General features: G+C 42.7%; 1 protein-coding gene across 1 annotated transcript in view; it reads left to right on the top strand.

The window, feature by feature from the left end:
• Positions 1–19,951, top strand: part of CCDC14 (coiled-coil domain containing 14) — a 708,632-nt gene that overhangs the window by 503,667 nt on the left and 185,014 nt on the right. Inside the window, exon 10 of the mRNA XM_044074917.1 lies at positions 12,387–12,469. Within this exon, the coding sequence (XP_043930852.1) occupies positions 12,387–12,469 (83 nt within the window). The remainder of the gene's footprint in view (positions 1–12,386; positions 12,470–19,951) is intronic.

Here is a 19,951-nt window from a genome sequence, read left to right as displayed (position 1 = left end):
GATATTTTGCTTGTGGGCTACAGTCAGTGTAATACTTACCAGCAGTTCCTTGTCTTGCATACTCACTGATTCTTCAAGACTACGCTGTCTCGGTTCTTCCTCTTTGGCTTATCTATGGAGCAGCAGTCAGTGTCCTCAGTATAACCTTCCTCTGCACACAAAAAGAAGAGAACTGTTAAGGAGTCTTGTAGGATGTTCCTGGCTCCTTTGCTGCCTAAGCTATTGGTTGGTGATATTGCAGTGGCTGATCATTGTTCCTCAGACCACCCATTTTTCCCTGTTCCTCTTGGTGCAGCATTAGTTGCTACCAAAGAGTGGGGGAATAGGCACATGCGTTGTGACTGTAAGGAAGCCAAAAGCGAGCCAGGGAAAATCCCTTTACTGCTTACTGGCAAAAGAGCAGGTGAAGGGCTTTGACTTGATCCAGAAGGGAATGTGGATGCTTGGCCCTAAGGGGCCTGTTAGACTTGATGCCATGCATTGTGAGAAAAACTGTCATCCTGTCAGTACCACTATAGAGCGGATTTACTGGATTTTTCTAGGGAACTGGTGGCTGCCGTTTCAATACCTAAGCAGTCTTCATGGGTCTACTCTGAAGTTTCAGATTCTGAAAAAAGCATTTCTGCAGGCATCCCTAATAAAAAAAATCTCCATTTCAGAACATTTATCTAATATGAGTGAGGTTTTTTAATGGTAAGAATGAAGCCTCTAGGATGCAGAAAATGTATTATGATTTAATACAACTACACGTGCCTAAAACAACTCCCATTTCTTGTGTATTGCCTTATTTAGAAGATGCTTTCTTACTACAGCCAGTTTACCTGACAGCCTTTGGCTACCAAAAGGCTTGACAGATTATATAAGGTACAACAATCTTAGTATCTGTTTTCTAACCGAAGACAGACCTAGCAGACATCTGTCTAAATCTGCTGCTGCCAAACAGGTTATTGCTTCTAACCATTTCCTAAGATAAAGATGGAAAGACAGTAAGTAAATTAAGATGGTGTATGTTTGTAATACTTCAACTTCCAGGATTTGAAATTGTCACTGTCAAGCCTGTGTGTTAGTTTGTGCTTTTGTGTTTTGAGAATATGCAGAAGTAGTTGGTTAACCTTCCATTGTTGCGGAAAAAAGAAAAAAATCTGTAAATGCTTCTGACACAAGAGGTTTCTTATGTGACTAGCCATATATTGAAGTGTACATGCAATGCCTGTAGCTATTCTTCTAGACCTTCTGTTTCTGGATCACATTTGAATAGACTTGCTTGGCTTGGGTCTCAAAATCTTCTTGAGGAAGTAGAATCAGAGATATTGATCACTCACTCACTCACTCACACTCACACTCTCATTATGGTCCTGCAGCATCTGAGGCGAGTAAGAAGTGTGATGAGAAGGGGAAACTGATGCAATGATTGACGCAACTTTTTCAACTCTCTCCTTTTTAAACCAAATAATAGTTTTATCTCCTCCTCCCCATTTAAAAAAACAGCTTAAACAATAAGAAGCCATTACTCAAGGGTGGAAAAGGCAGTGGGAGGGAGCTCCTAAGAAAAGGGATCAGTCTAAAAATATCAAGGGCAGCCTTTATACAGTCAGCATAATTATCTGCCTGTTCTGACCCCACCTTGGCAACCTCTCCGTCTCCCTCAGACTTCATGTATCCTTTTGGAATCATATAGTCCCAGACACTGGGTTCTGAGGGTGATGCAAAGAGGGTACTCCTTCCAGTAGGAATCCCCTGAATATCCTGGGTATTCATTCTTGCCCAGGAAACCAAATTTCTCAGTTTTCTGCACAATTTGATGGCCCAATGAGTAATAGAGCAAGTGCCCCTCAGTCTTCAAGGCTATTATTTGAGGAATTTTCTGGTCCCCAAACCAGAAGGATTCTGGAAACCAGTACTGAATCTTTTGGATTCAAATTTCATATTAAGATTCCCAAGATCAGTATGCTGCTACTCTGGAATCTTGTACTGTATATTTCATCTCCAGCTGTCATGGTAAATATAGACCTAAACGGCATCTATTACCACATTCTTATTGACATACAGTATATGAGTTTCTTAAGACTTGCTGTGTCTGGCTTACATTATCAGATCTGATATTGTTAATCCTCGTTCATTCCTTATGTATGGGTATCAGTTCCGACCTCGGAATCGAGCCGGCCATTTTCCAAGCTCGCGTCAGCAACAAACTCTTGAGCTAAACTCTTACCCATAATCCCCCTTTTCCTGTTACCTCAGATTTCGTTTGCCGCATTGCCATTCGGTCGTGTCAAGCTGCTTCTCTTGAGCTAAGTATAGATATTTGTTGTCAGACTAGTCATATATATATAACTTTTCTGTCAGAAAAGTTTCTATTTTGTTGTCTCTTACCCTATCGCATTTAGCGACCATATTTTCTTGAGTTTTCTTCTCTTTACTCTGCACCTTTTACCGCAAGGTATTTCTCCCTTACCATCGTTGGTAATCTCTTCCTTTTCTTTATACCTTCAGGTATTCTTTTGTACCATTGCTGGTACCCTTTCTACTGTCCCCTTTTTCTATCATGGCAGATAAGAAAAGTAGTCCGGGATTTAAAAGGTGTTCTGATTGTGGACGCAAATTACCTACATCAGATGCAAACTCTTTATGCGTTTATTGCTTGGGTGTGTCCCACTTATCTGTTGACTCGCCCTGTGGTATTTGTAAAAAGTTTTCTAACAGAACCTTGTTGGAAAGGAAAAATAAGTTGTTGCTGAAGGGACTTCTCAAATCTCCCTTTTCAGAGGCTTTTTCTGGGTTGGAGGCTTCAAGCCCTCCTAGAGCCCATAAGGAAATTTTGGGTGATCCTACTAAGGCCAAGTCTTTGCCTTCGTCCCCGGCTAGGGACTCCTGCCAACCAAGACCTAAGAAGGCTAAAGTTTGTGCTTCGGAGCTCACTCAGTCAGCCCCAGTGCTTTCGGTGCCTAGACCTTCGGCACCATGAGTGATCTCTGCTCCGTCTTCTCCTGTAGCCTTTACTATATCGGTACCGAGGGGCTCCTTGGTTCAGATTATTACGATTACTAGATCGGCACCGACCGTTCATTCGGCGCAGACCTTGACCACGTCGGCTCCAACATCTTACTCGGAACCGATGCCTCAGTTATTGGCTCCAATTTTGTCAGTTCCAGCTTCGGTACCGGCAAGCAGTTCGGCACCGAACCTTGTGTCAGTGCAGACCGTGACCTCGGCACCTTGTCTCTTCTGTGGACAGACCTGTTTCTCCCTCAGTCTCTGTGAGGTCCAGTAGAAGCCTTTCCGAATACTGTGTGTTGCGTCTTGTGGATCAAGTGCTTCTGGCCAGAGGTATCCTGCCCCCCAGGACCTATCCTTCCTTGGGAGGTGATCACCCATCTCCAAAGACCCCTTCTTATTCTCCTCCTTCATTGCCGTTGAAGTCTATTGATATAGCACAATTTTCTCCCTCTGCGGTTCCCTTTATGGATCTCACTAAGGAACCGCAGTTGCCTTCGTGGCAGGAGAGTTTTGCAATGACCCAGGATGATAGTTGACACGCGTAATTTGCTGTTCCACAGCCATCTGGGGACTCCGAGTCGGCAGGCTGAGTCACTTAGGGGAGGGGTGACCCCTGTCCTGGACACTCACCCCTCTTCAGGTGGACCAGCCATTCAACTGATGGAGAAGGCTGTGGCTTCTGCTGGTGATACTGTGCTGTCTATCCCCCCGCCCTCCTCTGGTACACTGTTTTCACAAGTCGCACCTAGCGGATGCCGGGTGCAAGGGCTGCAGGACATATTCCCACAGAAAACCCCTTTTCCGCTGTCTTCCCCAGCTTCTCCCTCTGAGGAAGTCCATTGGAAAAGTTAGTTTAAGAGGAAGCACATGGACTCCACAGAAGAGTCCCTCACTGAAGACCCAGACTTTGATGAGGGGGAAGGATCCCCTTGGTCACCCTCTGAGGTATCCTTTGGTGATATCCTCAAAATCCTTAAACAGAGAGGTGACTGTCAGCCCTCTAATCTGACCTCTGAGGAGTCTGTGTTCCTGCAGGCCTCTCGTGCCCGCCCCCCTACCCTCCTCGGTTACTCCACCTGCAGATTAACTTGTCCGGCTCATCGTGCAGCATGTGTGGAAGGCTCCTGACACCGTTGAGGCTATTCCCCGGAGGCCAGATAAGATTTTGTCCCTTCATGCTACGGATCCCTGTTGGTCTAAAGGTCTTCCTGTGGATGCTCTGGTGGTGGCGGCCGCAACAAAAGGGATCTGGAGGAAGAAGAAAGCCAGACTGTCCATCCGCCTAACAAAGAGTCCTGGGCCCTGGACAGGATGGTGAAGTGCACCTTTGCATCATCGACCTTTACTATCAGGTCCCTGAATTATATGGCACACTTGACCAGGCTACAAAGGGATCTGATTTCCGAGCTCTCTGAAAGCTTGGCTGGTACCGTGTCTGATGAGGTCCGTGACAAAGTGGCCTCTCAGCTGGCCACCATTGAGTCAGTATCTAACTCCTCTATGCGACTGATATCTCACGCATCAGAAGGAGCAGCTAGAGCAGCGGGTTCAGCTGTGGTCTTGAGATGACAAGCCTGGATGCGCTTGTGCAATTTCGCGGAACCCATTAAGGCTTCCTTTCTTAATGCTCCCATTGAGGCCTCTTCGTTGTTTGGATCCAAAGTTAAAAGCACACTGGCCAGATGTGAACAGGACGGTAAGACCCTTTCTGCCGTAGTTTTATTCTTCCCCTCAATGTGCTTTCTCCCGAAACCAAAAGAGTGGGAAGATATGGTTCAAGAAATCTCAGGGTCCTTTCCATGACACACAGGCCGAGTTCTCCCCTAGAGGCAGAGAGGGAAACTCACCGGGAAGACGCTCCTTTCGGGACAGAGGGATATGCGTAACCAGGGTTCCAGGGACTCTTTCCCTGGCCAGTCCTACCGGCGCTCTTGAAGAGCGGCCCCAACTCCTTTCCTCTGGAGGTGGTTGAGGGTAGTTTCTCCTTGTACCCATCTGCCTGGCTAACCGTCACCACTGATTCTTTGGTACAAAGGATTATAACCAGAGGTTATCATATCCCCTTCAATCTTTGTCCTGTCCCTTTAAAAAACCTTCCTGATGTTCCACCCAGTCAAAAGGAAGAAGCAGCACTAGAGATAGAAAAGCTGCTAAGAAAGAATGTGTCATCCAAATAATCCTTCCAGACCAGATAGGATCCAGATTCTACTCAAGATTATTTTTGGTGCCAAAGAAAACTGGGGACTGGAGATCAATTTTGGATCTCTGTGTATTGAACAAGTTTGAGAGAGTACAAAAATTCCGGATGGTCACAATACAGTCTATCCTCCTGCTTTTGGAAAAAGATGATTGGATGTGCTCGATAGATCTTCAAGAATGCATACTACCACATAAGTGGACAGGCCATCAAGAAGATTTCTGCGCTTCCGTGCGGGAGCCAGTCACTACCAGTTCAGAGTACTGCCCTTCAGACTCTCTACAGCCCCCAGAGTGTTCACAAAGTGCATGGCAGTCGTCACAGCTCACTTGCGACTACAAGGATTCCAGGTATTTCCATACCTAGACGACTGGCTCATTTCCGCTCCCACCAGACATCTATTGGAAGACGCCCTGGCATACTCTATCCTCGTTGCACAAAAGCTAGGCATAACCATAAACTGGCAAAAATCCAATCTCACCCCATCTCAGTCCACAGAATTCGTAGGGGTTATCTTGGATACAAAGAACTGCAGAGCTGCCATTCCAGAGCACAGAATTCTAAGGATAAAGCAACAGCTGATCCCAATCCTTTCAAGGGAGAAATTCACAGCTCACTCTGTCCTACAGCTGTTGGGTTCCATGGCAGCCTCCATCACCATTGTCCCCCGGCCAGGTTTCATATGAGGCTTCTACAATGGCTACTGCTCACCCAATGGTATCCTTTTCAGCATCCTCTTTCAGCCAAGATTCGAGTAACCCACAGGTGCAAACAGGATTTAAATTGATGAATGAGACACAATCCGTCACAATGGTTTCACCCCTTCTCCCCCCAGCAACCCAAGGCTGCAGTGACCACGGATGCCTCCCTGATGGGAGGGGGGCGCGCGCTATGTCAGGGACAGACAGTCCAAGGCACTTGATCTGAATTGGAGGCCCAACTGCATATAAATGTTCTAGAGCTGAGGGCGGTGCTTCTGGCATTGCAAGCATTCCATCCCCTGCTGCCATCTGGGACGATTGCGATCCAGTCAGACAACATGGCGGTGGTCTAGTACATCAACAAACAAGGTGGAACCAAATCTTACTCCCTTTGTCGAGAGGCCATGAGGATATGGCAATGGGCGATGGCTACCAACCGTTTTCTTCTAGCAACGCACATTCCCGGGAGTTCCATCATGATAGCAGATGGACACAGCAGGTGTATTCTATAACCTCATGAGTAGTCCCTGAATCCCTTGATAGCGGCGGCGATCTTCCACTGCTGGGGCCATCCTTGCTGCGACCTCTTTGCATCCCCGACCAACTACAAATGTAGCTACTTTGCACTGATTCCCCCTCCGGGACAGTCACCCAGGGACGCTGTAATCCACGATTGGCCCTCGGGTCTTCTTTATGCATTCCCACCTTTTCCCCTCATTCCCCAGTTTCTGAAGAAAGCCCGTCGGTTGAAAAGCAAGGTGATCCTCATAGCACCATATTGGCCTCATCAGATTTGGTTTCCCTTCCTTTGGCCTCACCTACTAGATCGACCATGGATTCTCCATCCAACCCCAGAGTTGATCTCACATCCGCAGAACCTGATTTATCCCAACTTGGACAGCCTGAAGCTCACAGCTTGGCTACTCCAATTCCCTTGATTGCCAGGCAGAATGATCATTCTTTACCAGTGCGCGACATTCTCATTGCATCTCATAAGTCTTCCACTAGAGTTACTTATCTAAGCAATTAGAAAAGATTTACCTGTTGGCTGAAAGAAAAACAAGTAGATCCCTTCTCAGCACAATGTCGATAATACTGAGTATCTGGCCAACCTTTTTCATTCGGGTCTATCGGCCTCTACCATTAGAGTTCATTTGGCTGCAATATCTAATTTCCATGAGGGTGTCCAAGACTCCTGTCTTATGTCGCACAAATTGTGCAAGACCATCATAAAAGGTGTGAATCATCTGGAGCCACCTTTTAGAGAACCTATTCAACTATGGGATCTGTCATTAGTTCTACAAGCTCTGACAATGCCACCCTTCGAATCAGCTTCTTCTTGCGACCTCAAATATTTGTCATGGAAAACCTTGTTTTTGGTCGCCATTACTTCTGCCAGATGCATCTCTGAGCTTCAAGCTTTATGCATCAAGAGTCCATACTTGATTTTTCATAGAGATAGAGTGTCTTTGAGAACTAATCCTTCATTTCTGCCAAAAGTGATCTCTGAAATGCCCATTAATCAAACCATTGAATTGCCAGTTTTCTTTCCCAATCATTCAAACAGTGGAGAGTATTGTCTACATAACCTAGATATTCACAGGCAAATCCATTTTTACTTAAACAGGACTAGGTCCTCTCGTAAATCTGACCAGTTATTTTTGGCCTATTCTGGACCTAGATTAGGATCTGCTGTTGCTAAGGTCACATTAGCTAGATGGTTGAAAGACTGTGTGACCTTCATTCATACACAACGTAATATTCCGTTGCCTACTACCATGAAGGCTCATTCGACAAGGTCGGTGGTAACTTCTGCTGCCTTCCATGCCAGAGCTTCTTTACATGACATCTGTGCAGCTGCAACTTGGGCTACACCTCATACCTTCATCAATCATTACAAATTGTATTTGGCCTCCAGGGGAAGAGCATCTTTTGGTTCTGTGGTGCTCAGGAATATCCTTCCATGAGAGCCTCCCAGGAATAGAGGTAGCTGGGGACTCTGTCCCATACGTGAGGATTAAGAATATCAGATTAAGAAGTTATGTCTTACCATAACATTCTGTCTGTATTGTTGATCCTCGTTCAGTCATTACGACCCTCCCTCCTTACCCCTCCTGTGGCTTCTATTGGATCTCACCATCAGGTTCTCTTAGGTCATTTGACCAGAGGTAGCCTCTACTTTCTTTTGACTTGCAAACTCAGTCTGAGGTAACAGGGAGAGGGGGATTATGGGTAAGAGTTTAGCTCGAGAGTTTGTAGCTGACGCGAGCTTGGAAAATGGCCAGCTCTGCTCGGTTCCGAGGTCGGAACCGATACCCATACGTAATGACTGAACGAGGATCAACAATACAGATGGGACGTTATGGTAAGACACAACTTCTTTTTCTCTGCTTTAGTCTTTGAATTCTCCACTGCACCACAGGTATTTACAAAATGCCTAGCTCCAGTCATTGCTTATTGCAGACTCCAAGACATACACATTTTCCCATATTGGATGACTATCTTTTCTTTGCAGAAGATGGTTCTGGGAAACAGAAAATTTGGAGTTAAGGATTTTAAAGACCAGAAGATTTAACACACTGTGACTGGATAGCTAATCCAGGGTCTGCATTATTTGAACAAATGTTCAAAATGTCGATAGCTGTAAACAGCAAAAATGCTGATATCGATGTCTGTTTTGTGAGATTGCGGTACAGTAAAGATCAGGAAATTTGCCCTTTCCTCACTGTAGCGCGATCTCTGAGTTGGTATATATAATTAGCGGGGGTGTGGGGGGCTGCACAGCCCCCCACAATACAGGATTCGATTGTCTGCATTTTCACTGTTTACAGCGATCTTCAGTTTGAACTTTTGTTCAAATAATATAAACCCGCTAACCCATAAGTGATAAAGGAGATGAAAAGGGTGCTTAGCGCAGTACTCTGGGAATGGATCTACCTTTTACATTCAACAAAGCCATGGTAATGGTATAACTGAAAGGGAAGTGAGGGAGCAGATGAATGGAGGACCAATCTCCTGATTTCCTTGGTTAATAAAGATGCAAAAAAATTATGTTAGGGTTTTAGCAAAAGGACTGGAAAAGGTGGTGAAGAAACTTGAAAAGGAGGAAAAAAGGGTTCAGAACATCCAGTGATAGAAGAACAGTAAATAGAGTGAAATCCTGAGAGGTGCAACTAAAACAGAGGTGCATAACCTGCTTTCAGTCTGTTGTAATTGAGATCTTGGTGAGGCAGATATGGAAGCTGATGGGATATGGGTCTTAGTGGTAGGAGGAGGAGGAAGATTTTTTCACTGTCTGTGGTTGATTCTATGTTTTTGGTGGAGGATGTAATGAGAGATTTAATGGTGATTTCAAAAGAATTTAAGAAGTGTTGGGAGCAAGCATATTGGGACCTTACAAAATGAAGATGGTAGTACCATGCAACACTAAAGGGATGACAGAGTTGACTGTCAGTGATTGTGGGAGGTGAAGTATCTGCAGCCTAAAATCTTCCCACTGCCTGTGATTGTGGAAGGTGGAGTTTCTGCAGCCTGGAATCTTCCCAGTGTTTAGTCATAGTCACAAATTAGGAGGAGTGCCTGTTAAGAAGAAGGGTGGGTTACATGCCTGGGAGAGTTAATTTACTGTCCTGTATGTGGTGAGATTGTTGATATTGTTGCAGGTATTTAGAGGTATGTCCAGATATAAAATGGCTTTAAGAGGTGCAGTGGATATGTGATCTGTCTGTTGTGAGAGGAAACTGAATGAGGATAACCAGGGAAAGAAATATAGGTAGGCAGGGAGGTGGGGGCTGGGACATCTAGATTTCAAACCAAGAAGAAATTTCGTAGTGTGGAGGGTGTGATATTCACTTTCTAAATTATGTTATGCACTTGGTTCACTTAATAAAAATCGAACTGTAAAATGTAACTTTAAAATAAGTGTTACAAAATAATCAAATAGTCAAACAGTAGATAGTCCACAGTTGAGTTAAAAATGGAATGTCCTTTATTGAAACACACACACACAAGCGATCCTAGTTGAGTATAATGAAAAGCATAAAAAATTGTTTGTTTGGAGCAAGGGAGTAGTTACAAAGGGTGGTTCTGTTAAGAGCAATAAAAGCATTAAAAATCATTCCTTTAGCCAAGTCCCCCTTCCCCTTTAGACACCATAGTGTAATCAGAGACTGTGCTAACTAGAACTGAATCTGGAAAGCTAGAGACAAATTACAATCTAAGACCAGGTTATTAATATTTTGTATAGGTTAACTAACTAATCAAACATTATTAATTAAGAAACAAACTAAAAAATGGCTGACTGACTAACAGAAAGATCTACCGATAGCCATATACCAGAATAAATATTAATAAATATACAACATTTAACAAAGAACGCTTTCATATCAATAAATACTTCATTAGGTTTGTGTGTTAAAAACAAATCATAATATGAATGAACGTGTATAGATGTACAAGTGAAAACCTAAGCAGGATGAAAAAACAAAAATAAATGCTAGGCTGGAAATACAGTGATAAATGTTAAAAATAACGCACTAAGGCCATGGGAATCTGTTAGTGTGGCATTTAACTAAGAAAACAATTACAGATAAGCTCCATACTTGCAATTGGCTTATCACAATGTTACAACAATGAAAAGACATAATTCAGTACAGAAATTTCAACATTTACATAAAGTGAATATTTTTGTGATAGCAGGATTCAAGTCTGGACCGAAGGCCAAAATGGAGATTGGTGAAAAGAGGGGCACCATACATAAGGGAGAGGAGTAAGAAGGTGGATGCAAGAGTTTGACAGGTAGAGGGGCTTAGGAAGCAGTTGTGCCTGTTGAGACCTAACGTTTGGTGGATTTTCTTGATTGTGGAGTGGATGTGGGTTTAGTTCTTCATCATTAATGATGCCAAGAAGCTTGGTGTTGGGAACAGTTTCAAGGAGGGGGGTGTTTTGGCTCTATATGGTGAATGTGGATTTGTCAATGGATTTTTTGGTAGGGGGAAAAAAAAACATTAGTTTGGTTTTATTTGCATTTAGTGCCAGATGGTTAGACTGCATCCAGGTTTCTGTTTTGGAGAAGGCTAGTTGGGTTTTTCTAGGAGCTCGGAAGGGGAGAAGGCTGAGCAGATGATTGTTGAGTCATCTGCATATTGGATGATGGATGAGTCTGGGATGCATTGGTGAAAGTTGTTAATGAATAAGCTGAAGAGAAGAGGGCCAAGAAAAGGACCTTGTGGGGCACCTCTGGGTGTGGGAAGGAAGGTGAGTTTGAAGTTTTCCATTGGACAGCCTGCTGGCGGTTGGACAAGATAGCTGGAAAACCAAGCGATGGTGGTGGGAGAGAGGTGTAGGGTGGAGAGTTTTGATATAAGTAGGGTGTATGAGATGATGTCAGAGGCCTTTGCCAGATCTAGGAATAGTGTGGATACAAACTTGCTTGAGTCCTGTTCGCAGGTTTATGGTTTCAAGAAAGGAAAGAAGGGCAGTCATGGTGCTGTGGCCAGGGCGGAAGCTGTGTTGGGTAGGGGAGAGGAGATTGTTTAGTGTTAGGTGTGCCATGAGTTGTGCTTGTATTGTTTTCTCTAGTATTTTAGAAAGAGGAGAAAGGATGACAATAGGCCTGAAGTTGGTGGTATCAGTATTTTTGCCACCTTTGTGGAGGGGGATGATGTAAGCATGACGCCAGATAGAAGGGATATATGATTCTTGTATGGATCTATTTATAAGAATAGAGGTGGGATAGGCAATGCTGTCTGCAGATTGTTTGAGGAAGGTGGGTGGACGGTTGTCGGGTGTATTGTGACAGGGTTTGAGTTTGAGGAGAAGTCTTTTTATACTGCTTGTGGGGATGGGCTTGAGGCAGAAGGATGTGGAGGAAGGTAGATGATTGATGTGGAGGAAGGTAGATGATTGGGGTGGTGGTTAGGGCAGGAGGGCGTGGTGGTAGAGGAGGGGGTTGGGAAGGAGGCTGATAGTTAGCTATGCAGTCTATGAATAATGAGTTGAACTGGCTGGCTGTTTCAAGGTTGGAGAGGCTGGGGTCTGGGCAGGGTTATTTTTTTTGTTGCCAGGGTGCAGCATGGATGAGATGGAGTCCCAAATTTTTTGGGGATTTGTTGAGTACAAGGACTGGAGTTTGGAGTAGTGGGCTTTGTGTGCTTTAATTATTAGTTTTTTTTGCGGAGTTTCGTAGTTGCTTATACTCTAGGAGGGTGTTGTGGTTTTTGTGTGTGTGTGTGTGTGTGTGTGTGTGTGTGTGTGTAACATGAATGTCTGTATATGTGTTCTTTTTTTTTTCTAAATAAATTTGCCATCTCCTTTTTTAATCATGTCTTTGTAAAATTCTGCTATTTCTTACTGTATTTCAAGGATGTGGCTGGGAAGAGTACACTACCCCCAGTTAACATCTTAAGTAAATAATCACATTTACATTTAAAGCATGTGATCTCATGGGTAATTGTACTTGCTCTTTTTCCTACTTGTCTGTTCCATTATAGAAGATTGAGGATATTGAACCAACAGCTCCGGGAGCGAGAGAGAATGGAGAAGGACTCTCGATTCTCAGATTGCAACTTTGAATGTAGGTAATAAATAATTCTTTAGTCAGTAGAAAACAAAAGCACATGCTTTATTTTGCTTGCATGTATTTGGGATATTAATGGTGTGATGATTTGTGTTTGTGACTGTTTTTTATTTAGATTGTCACACTAGTGAGTAGTGTAAGCTTGCTAATTTGCTTTCAGAGGTAACAAAAAGTTTAAGACTTACGGTGGCTCATATACATGTGAAAGTTTAGGAATCATTGTATGTTACTAAAATGTTGTACAAATGACATATAACAAATAATGTGAGAACGTTTGCACTGTATTTTACCAAAAAGGGCTAATGATGGGGTCCCCTTCACCTTTAGTAAAGGCCTTGCTGGTTTGCCACTAAAGTCTCAACTAGGGATATGAAAGTGATTTATATATTTGTGTGTTAATTTGTTTAGTTTTTTTTTTTTATTTAAAGCGATTAGCAGAATGTTGGTGGGTGACAGTGAATTACAACATATATGCACATATGTTTTAGTGGACGGCTGCAGTGGTTAGCGTTGTTGCCTCACAGCAAGGGGCTCTCTGGTTCAATCTTCGGCTGGGGTGTCTTCTGTGTGGAGTCTGCATGTCCTCCCTGTGGTCATGTGGGTTTCCTCCCACATCCCCAAAGACATGCTGCAAGTGGATTGGACACGCTAAAATTGTCCCTAGGCGTGTGTGAGTGTGTGTGTGAGTGTGTGTGTGAGTGTGTGTGTGTGTGTGTGTGTGTGTGCGTGCCTTCTGTGGAAGGTTGGGCGCCGGGCTGGCAACTCGATACCGTAAAAACTCCACTGCCAGTCATGAGTGGACAAGGTGATCTGCTGTGGCGTCCCCTAACCGGGAAATGCCGAGAGAGAGAGAGATGCACATATGTTTTAGTAGGAAGATGATTGACATATGACTCCAGAATACAGGAAACAAAACCATGTGAGTTTTCCAGCAAAAGGTGTATGCAGACTGCTTAGTGCAGCTCAAGTAGTGTACACAAACTGAATTTATTTTCTAGCTGCACTAAGTCTGAAGTTACTTTTTTTTTTTCCCAGTGTCTGTAACTTTTTTGTTATCTTTAGGATAAAAAATATTTTGCTGATTAAACTGGCAGGGCTTTTACTGTAGGTCTGTAATTGCAGTGTGTTTAAGGAAGATGTCTGGATAGTTGAATTAGTCTCACTTTTCACCTCCTTATTGCCATTGATGACATTCTTCAGATTTCCTACAAATAATTGCATGGCGAAAACATGAAAACCTACTTAAGCCTCACATTGAAGCAAGCAACACTAACAAGGTTGCTAAGCAAGCTTAAGTAATTGTTTTTGGAGGGGGAAAATCCCCCGAACCCACAATGTGGGGGCTCTGTCCCCCAATCGCTAACTTAACTAAGATCACAAAAACTTAGAGGGAAACGGTGAAAAAACATGAAACTCATCTTTTCCCTATTCTCTGACTCCACAACCCAAAAATTAAATGCAGCACATGCACAAGTTCTGTCACACCATAACATTGACTAAAAGAACATGCACTCTCTCCTGCAGTGTTTTCTGGCACAGCCGTTCAGTATGTAAGCTATACTGCACTCGTTTCTTCTTTTGTCACCCTCCCCAAGAGAGTCATATGTGTAAACTTCTTTTATTAAACACAGTTTACACAATGCTGAATTTTCACTAAATGACAAATAAAATTTTGTTGGTGAAAATCTTAAGACTGAATTGTTTAGATCATCGCCATCAGATGTGTTACAAATGTCTTTTACATGCTTCATTTCCCTTGTTTTATTTCCAGTGCAAATCATTCTCACGTCCATAATTCATGTATGTCATGAAAGATTCTAGACCATTTGATCATAACACCTTCCTCTGAACAAATGTAAGATATAAGAACATTTTATAGTGGAGCTACTCCACTTGCACCTTATTTAATATTGTCATTACATCTTTGGTTAAAGAGCAGTGCTTTCTTTTAGTGAACCTCCTCCATTAGAACATTTTCATTTCAATTTGATATCTAATTTATGTAGTTTAACCAAACTTCCATTTGTCAAATTGCCTATTCCCATCATGAAAAGTGCCTATTCCCATCATGAAAAGCATTTTTGTCACTGCATACATTTTTCTTTATGTCCAATACAATATTCATTAATTGAACAGAACAGTTGTACAGTATTGCAGTATATGCATTTTCCTGAACAAAAAAATAGTACTTTATTCTCCTCATTTGCTGTGTTTACCCTGTGATAGTTCTCCAAACTCTTGCCTGTTATGGTAAATTTTCATGCGAGGAATATAAGACAAGATATTAATATAATGAAGAAGCGGCAGTTAAGCTTATAAATTTAATCTGGTCAGAGTATTTTGCTGCCCTTTATTTATTTATTTTAGATTTGGTGACTGGGATAGTCCGACTGAGCTGAGTAGCCCTTTTTCAGCCGAGGCCCAGGGAGAAAAGCTCCATAAGCATTCATGTTTTTTCATGCGGTAGCGCTGTCGCCTCACAGTAAGACGCTGTCTGGTTCGATTCTCAGCTAGAGCGTCTTCTGCGTGGAGACATGCGTGAATGGGCATACCTTCGTTGAAGGTTGTGCGTCAGGGCTGGTAACTCGGCACGTAAAAATCAACTACCAATCATTAGCGGACCGGAGTTCCGCTGAGGCGATCCCTAACCGGGAAAAGCCGAAAGACACAAACAAACAAGCATTAACAGAGTGATTCAAAAAAGAAAAACATTTTACAATGGAAGTAAAAAGAAGTATATTAAGTATGCTATATAACAATATATAAGCAGCTTATATCAAACTAAAAGGTATACAGGAAAAATGGAAATGTTAGCTGATGTTATACGTCATGTTTGAAGGAGGGAGATGAGAGGTGTAACCTAATAGTGGTAAGAAGTGGTTACAGTTCGAGGTAAAGATAGCTGGGGTCATAGAGATAAGGAAGGCTAGGAAGAGCTAAGGTAGAGAGAGGAAGAGGTTAGTAAAGCAAAATCAGTGTAGAAGACAGGTTAGGTAGGATAGTGGAGGAGATTAAGAGGGGTTGGTACAGTGGCAGGACCAGTTGCTTTTTAGGTATTCCTTGGTAGCCTCTTTGAAATGTTTAAGTTGATTGAGGGACCTAATTTCCAAAGGCAGCTTGTTGCAAGAAGTGGTTGGATGGTGGCTATAGACGTTACATCCTATTTCAGACTTTGGTTTATAGATCTGTAGGAGGTCTTGGTCTGAGCTGCGTAGAGGCCTGGTGGGGGAATAATGAGAGATGAGAGGAATTATGCTAGGGCAGTAGGAAGGTAGATATAGAATGGAATGAATAAGTTGGAGCTGAGAGAGGAGGAGCTGGTGGGATAGTTCAAGCCAGTTTAGGTGTTTTTGGATAGTGATGGGATTTGTATGTCTGATGTGCTGCGAATCTGGCTGCTACTTTATAGGTTGATTCAAGTTTAGTAAGGAGAGAGGAGTTGAGATTTGTAAGGATTTGAGAGCTATAGAGGAAGCTAGGGAGGAGGTAAGTATGGGAGAGAGTTACCTTTGCTTTGTTAGTAAGAAACTTTTTAGTTCTATATAGGAGGCCCAGTTTTAGATGAAACGTTTGGATACAGTTATTGACGTGCAAGTCAAATTTAAGTTGGTCATCTATGATGACACCTAAGTGTTTTGTGTTGGATTCTACTTGGATAGGAATGTTGTTGAGAGACCGTATTGAGAAGGTTGGTTGAAGATGGTAAAGATTTTTAGGTAATAAGAGTAGGAGTTTTGTTTTTTTTTTGTTTTTTTGTGTTCAGGATAAGCAAGTTATTAGTAAGCCAGCTTTCAACTGAGTTAAAGGATGTCTGACTGGTAGATAGGCGTTCAAAGGGTTATCGGCAGTGGTGATGATTGTAGAATCATCTGCATATTGTACTAGGGATGACTGGGGACATGATGTATAGAGTAAATTAGTGAATATAAAGTAATGGGCTGAGTATTGAGCCTTGGGGACACGCATTTTTACTGGGAGAGTAGGGGAAAGTGCAGAAAGCCATCTCACAGATTGCGTTTGATCTGTGACCTGGAAAACCAAGCAACAGTAGAAGTGGAGAAGTTAAGGTTAGTCAGTTTAGTCAAAAGATGAGAGTGAGAGGCAGTGTCAAAGGTATTTGATAGGTCTAAGAAAAGGCAAGAGACACGTTTATCTTTGGCCAGAGAAATAATGTTAAGGAAGGCTATGAGGGCAGTGGTACTACTATGTTTGGGGTGAAAGCCATGTTGTGTGGGTGTAAGCAGGTTTTCCTGTAGTAGGTATTGTATGATTTGCTTATGTATGCATTTCTCCAAGACTTTTGAGAGCGGGGATAGGATTGCTATGGGCCTAAAGTTAGAGATTTCTGTGGAGTTGCTCCCATTGTGTATACTTAGGGTATAGAACTCTTTCCAGATAGAGGGGACCTTTGACTCAAGAGACAGAGTGATTTGTCAAGATAGATACAGGGAGAGCCAGTGAGTCAGCAGCTAACTGAAGGAAATAGGAAGGAATATTGTCAGCTGATGTGGACCAAGGTTTTAGTTTGGAGAGTAAAGATGTAATGTAATGTAGCTAGTAGGAACAGATCTGAGAGAGAAAGTAGTAGAGGAATTTGGGGTAGAAGGGGGTTCAGAGGAATTAGTAGACACGCTGTTTTTAAAGTTTGTTGTGGTAGTCTAAGAGGGTTTAGAGGTGATCATTTTATATATGGATTCAATGAAATAGCTGATAAAGATTGTAGAAGTATTTTCTGTGTTCTTGTTAGGACAGGAATTGGGAGAAGGGTTCCTGGGATGCAATATTTGGTTTATAGAGTTCCAGGATTTTTGAGGGTTGATCTTTGAGTTGAGTGGGGGTTAAAGTAAAAATCCCTTTTATCTTTAATATGTTGATTTTTTTGCCAGATTTCTAAGTTCTTTATACTTTTGTAAATCAGTAGGATGTTTAGTTTTAACCCATGTTTTCCACATCCTGTCTCGGGTTTTCATTGGGGTCCGAGTAGCATTCGTTAACCATGGGCATATGTTTGATTTAATTTGAACTGTACGGAGAGGTGTAAGGCTGTTGAGAATATTTTGAAAACTAGGGTTGAAAAAGTGGACTGCTTCGAGGGGGTGTTGGGTTAGAGTACTCCAGTTAATACTAGAGAGGAGGTCTTTAATTGTGCCTGGGCAGAAGTTAATTTGCAGCAGGTTATATATCTGTGGCCTGGAGAAGTGAGGAGTAAATCTAAGGATTTTTACTGGGGAGTGGTCACTTAAGGAGTAGTGTTTCTGGGTTATGATATTTGCTGGGATCAGAGACTATTATTCCGTCAAGAAGAGTGGTAGGATTGCATGAATTATTGTTATGAGTTGGTTGTGAGATGAGTTGAGTAAACCTGTGTAAGTTAATAAAAGAGGTGGAGTTAGGGGTACAGAGAGAGAGAGAGACCGTTAATATTAACATCCCAGAGGAGTATGGTTTCATTTGGGATATGTTGCAAGAGATGAGAGAACATTTTCCAATACAGGAATGTTTTCCCCTGGAGGAATGTAGATGGCTTCTACAGTGATTGTAGTGTAGTTATTAAGTTTAAAATCAGCTGTCAGAATTTCTGCTAGAGGAAAGTGTGGAATAGGATTGCTAGCATGTTACAATGAGTTGTCTGGAGTACAGTATAGCAACTCCACCCCCTTTCTTTTGGCGATCTAAACGAAGAATATTATAATCAGGAGGAAAGTATTTGTGTGTCTAGGTTTCAAGGTTTTAGCCAGGTTTCTGTTTGGGTGACTATATCAGGAGTATGGTGAGCAATTGAGGCATGGAATTCACTTGCTTTAAGTATGCTTCTGGTATTCATTGAGTTGAATGAGATGTTTTTGGGGCGAGTAGGGTTTACTAGTATAGGAGTGATTGTATTATTGGTAGGAGAGTGAGAGGTGGGACTTGGATTTGGATGAATGTCACCTGCTTGGGGTAGTGCTTGAGGCAGGAAGAAAAGTTTGTGTTTGTATGAGGAAAATAAAGGTATTTAGCTTTATCTTTGGAATAACTAGTTTGAGAAGGAGGAATTTTGATCATAGGTAACTGGATATGCAAAGGAAGGATAGATGAGCAGATAGGAAAAGACTGCAGTATAGTTGAGTTTGTCTGGGTGTTTGTGGAGTCTTTGTTTGCTGGAGTTAGGCGATAGCTGTAACTGGTAAGGCTGAAGTAGAGAAGTAAGGGAGGTAGGAAGAGAAGAGTGTAGTTTGGGAGGGTCATTTTCAGATGTAAGGAATGGAATACTTGTTAAGGTTATGAGAAGTTAGGGATAGAGTAATAAGGACGTTATTAATCCGGAGCTGTAAGTGAGTGAGTGAAAATAGGAAGTAGTCACCAGTAGGAGGAGTAAGAGTAGATGGGTACTATTAAGAGGCTGAGAGAGTGTAGTATTTTAAGTGTATGAGGGAAGGGATGGCCTTGGGAATTTTCTAGTGGACAGGAAGGGGAGGGCCTAGAGGGGTGGAATTTCCTGAGGGGTTAGGTATAAAGGAAATGGTGTGGGGGTGGTTGGGAATGGGGGTGGGAAAAGGATCAGACGTGAGGGCAAACTGAGCAGGCAGGCCCCAGAAGATGGAGTCAGGCACCAGAAAAAATCAGCAAGTATGGTAAGTTTGCTGAAAGGAACTGCAAGGTGAGACTGTCAGGAAGAGTGGTGCGTGTGTTTGGAGGGAAAAATAGTAGAGAGCTGAAAAGTGTGGAAGAGTGGTCAGAGAGAGAGAGTCAGAGAGCAGCTATCTGAGGGGTGTGAGAGAATTACAGAAGAGCATACAGGTGAGGGAGAATAACATACTTAGGAGAAAAAGTAGTGAAAGTCTTAGGACAGAGTAACCAGGAGAGGGGAACTTTCAGCTAGTACAGCAGACTAGTAGAGAAAGCAGGTCAGCTCCTGTAATTAGAGACAAAAATAGCTGAAAGTAAAAGGGACTAGAGGTAGGCAGTGGTAATGTACGACAGACAGTAAGGCTACAAACACAAATATGGGTACTTTGTAGTTTAACACAAATGAAAACCTCAGCAAAGTAATACTGTGTGTACATACATTTGGGTTATATTGAAATTGCAGGTATTAGTTTGGAGTGTCCTTCAGGAGGTAGAGGTGTTTCCTGTTGACAGGGTCTAAGATGTGGGAGTTGCTTTATATCCAGAAAGTTTCAGGCTGGTTAGCAGTGAGGAAGGCAGGTCTAGTTTGAAGTGTGCCACCTGGAGAGAGAAACTATAGAAAAGGTAATGGGTTAGTCTCGACCTATATGAGGAATGCCAGCAGAAATTAGTAGGATGCAGGATAACTTGGCGAGCACAGAGTGAACAAGAAAGGACAGGTGAGAGTGAGGCATAGGAGAGTGGGGAGCACAAAGGTAATAGAGAGGTGAATGCAGTGTAGAACTGCTAGGACAATTGATAACAGGAAAACAGTAATATGTGAAGTAAGAGGCAAAGCAGAGTTCATTTATAAATATAAAGAAAACAACA

The sequence above is a fragment of the Protopterus annectens genome, chromosome 6.part0 (genome assembly GCF_019279795.1).
Source record: "Protopterus annectens isolate FY-2018-M chromosome 6.part0, PAN1.0, whole genome shotgun sequence".
NCBI classification, from domain to species: domain Eukaryota; kingdom Metazoa; phylum Chordata; order Ceratodontiformes; family Protopteridae; genus Protopterus; species Protopterus annectens.
Note: the sequence above shows the minus strand (reverse complement) of the source record. Positions and strands in the feature narration are given on the sequence as shown.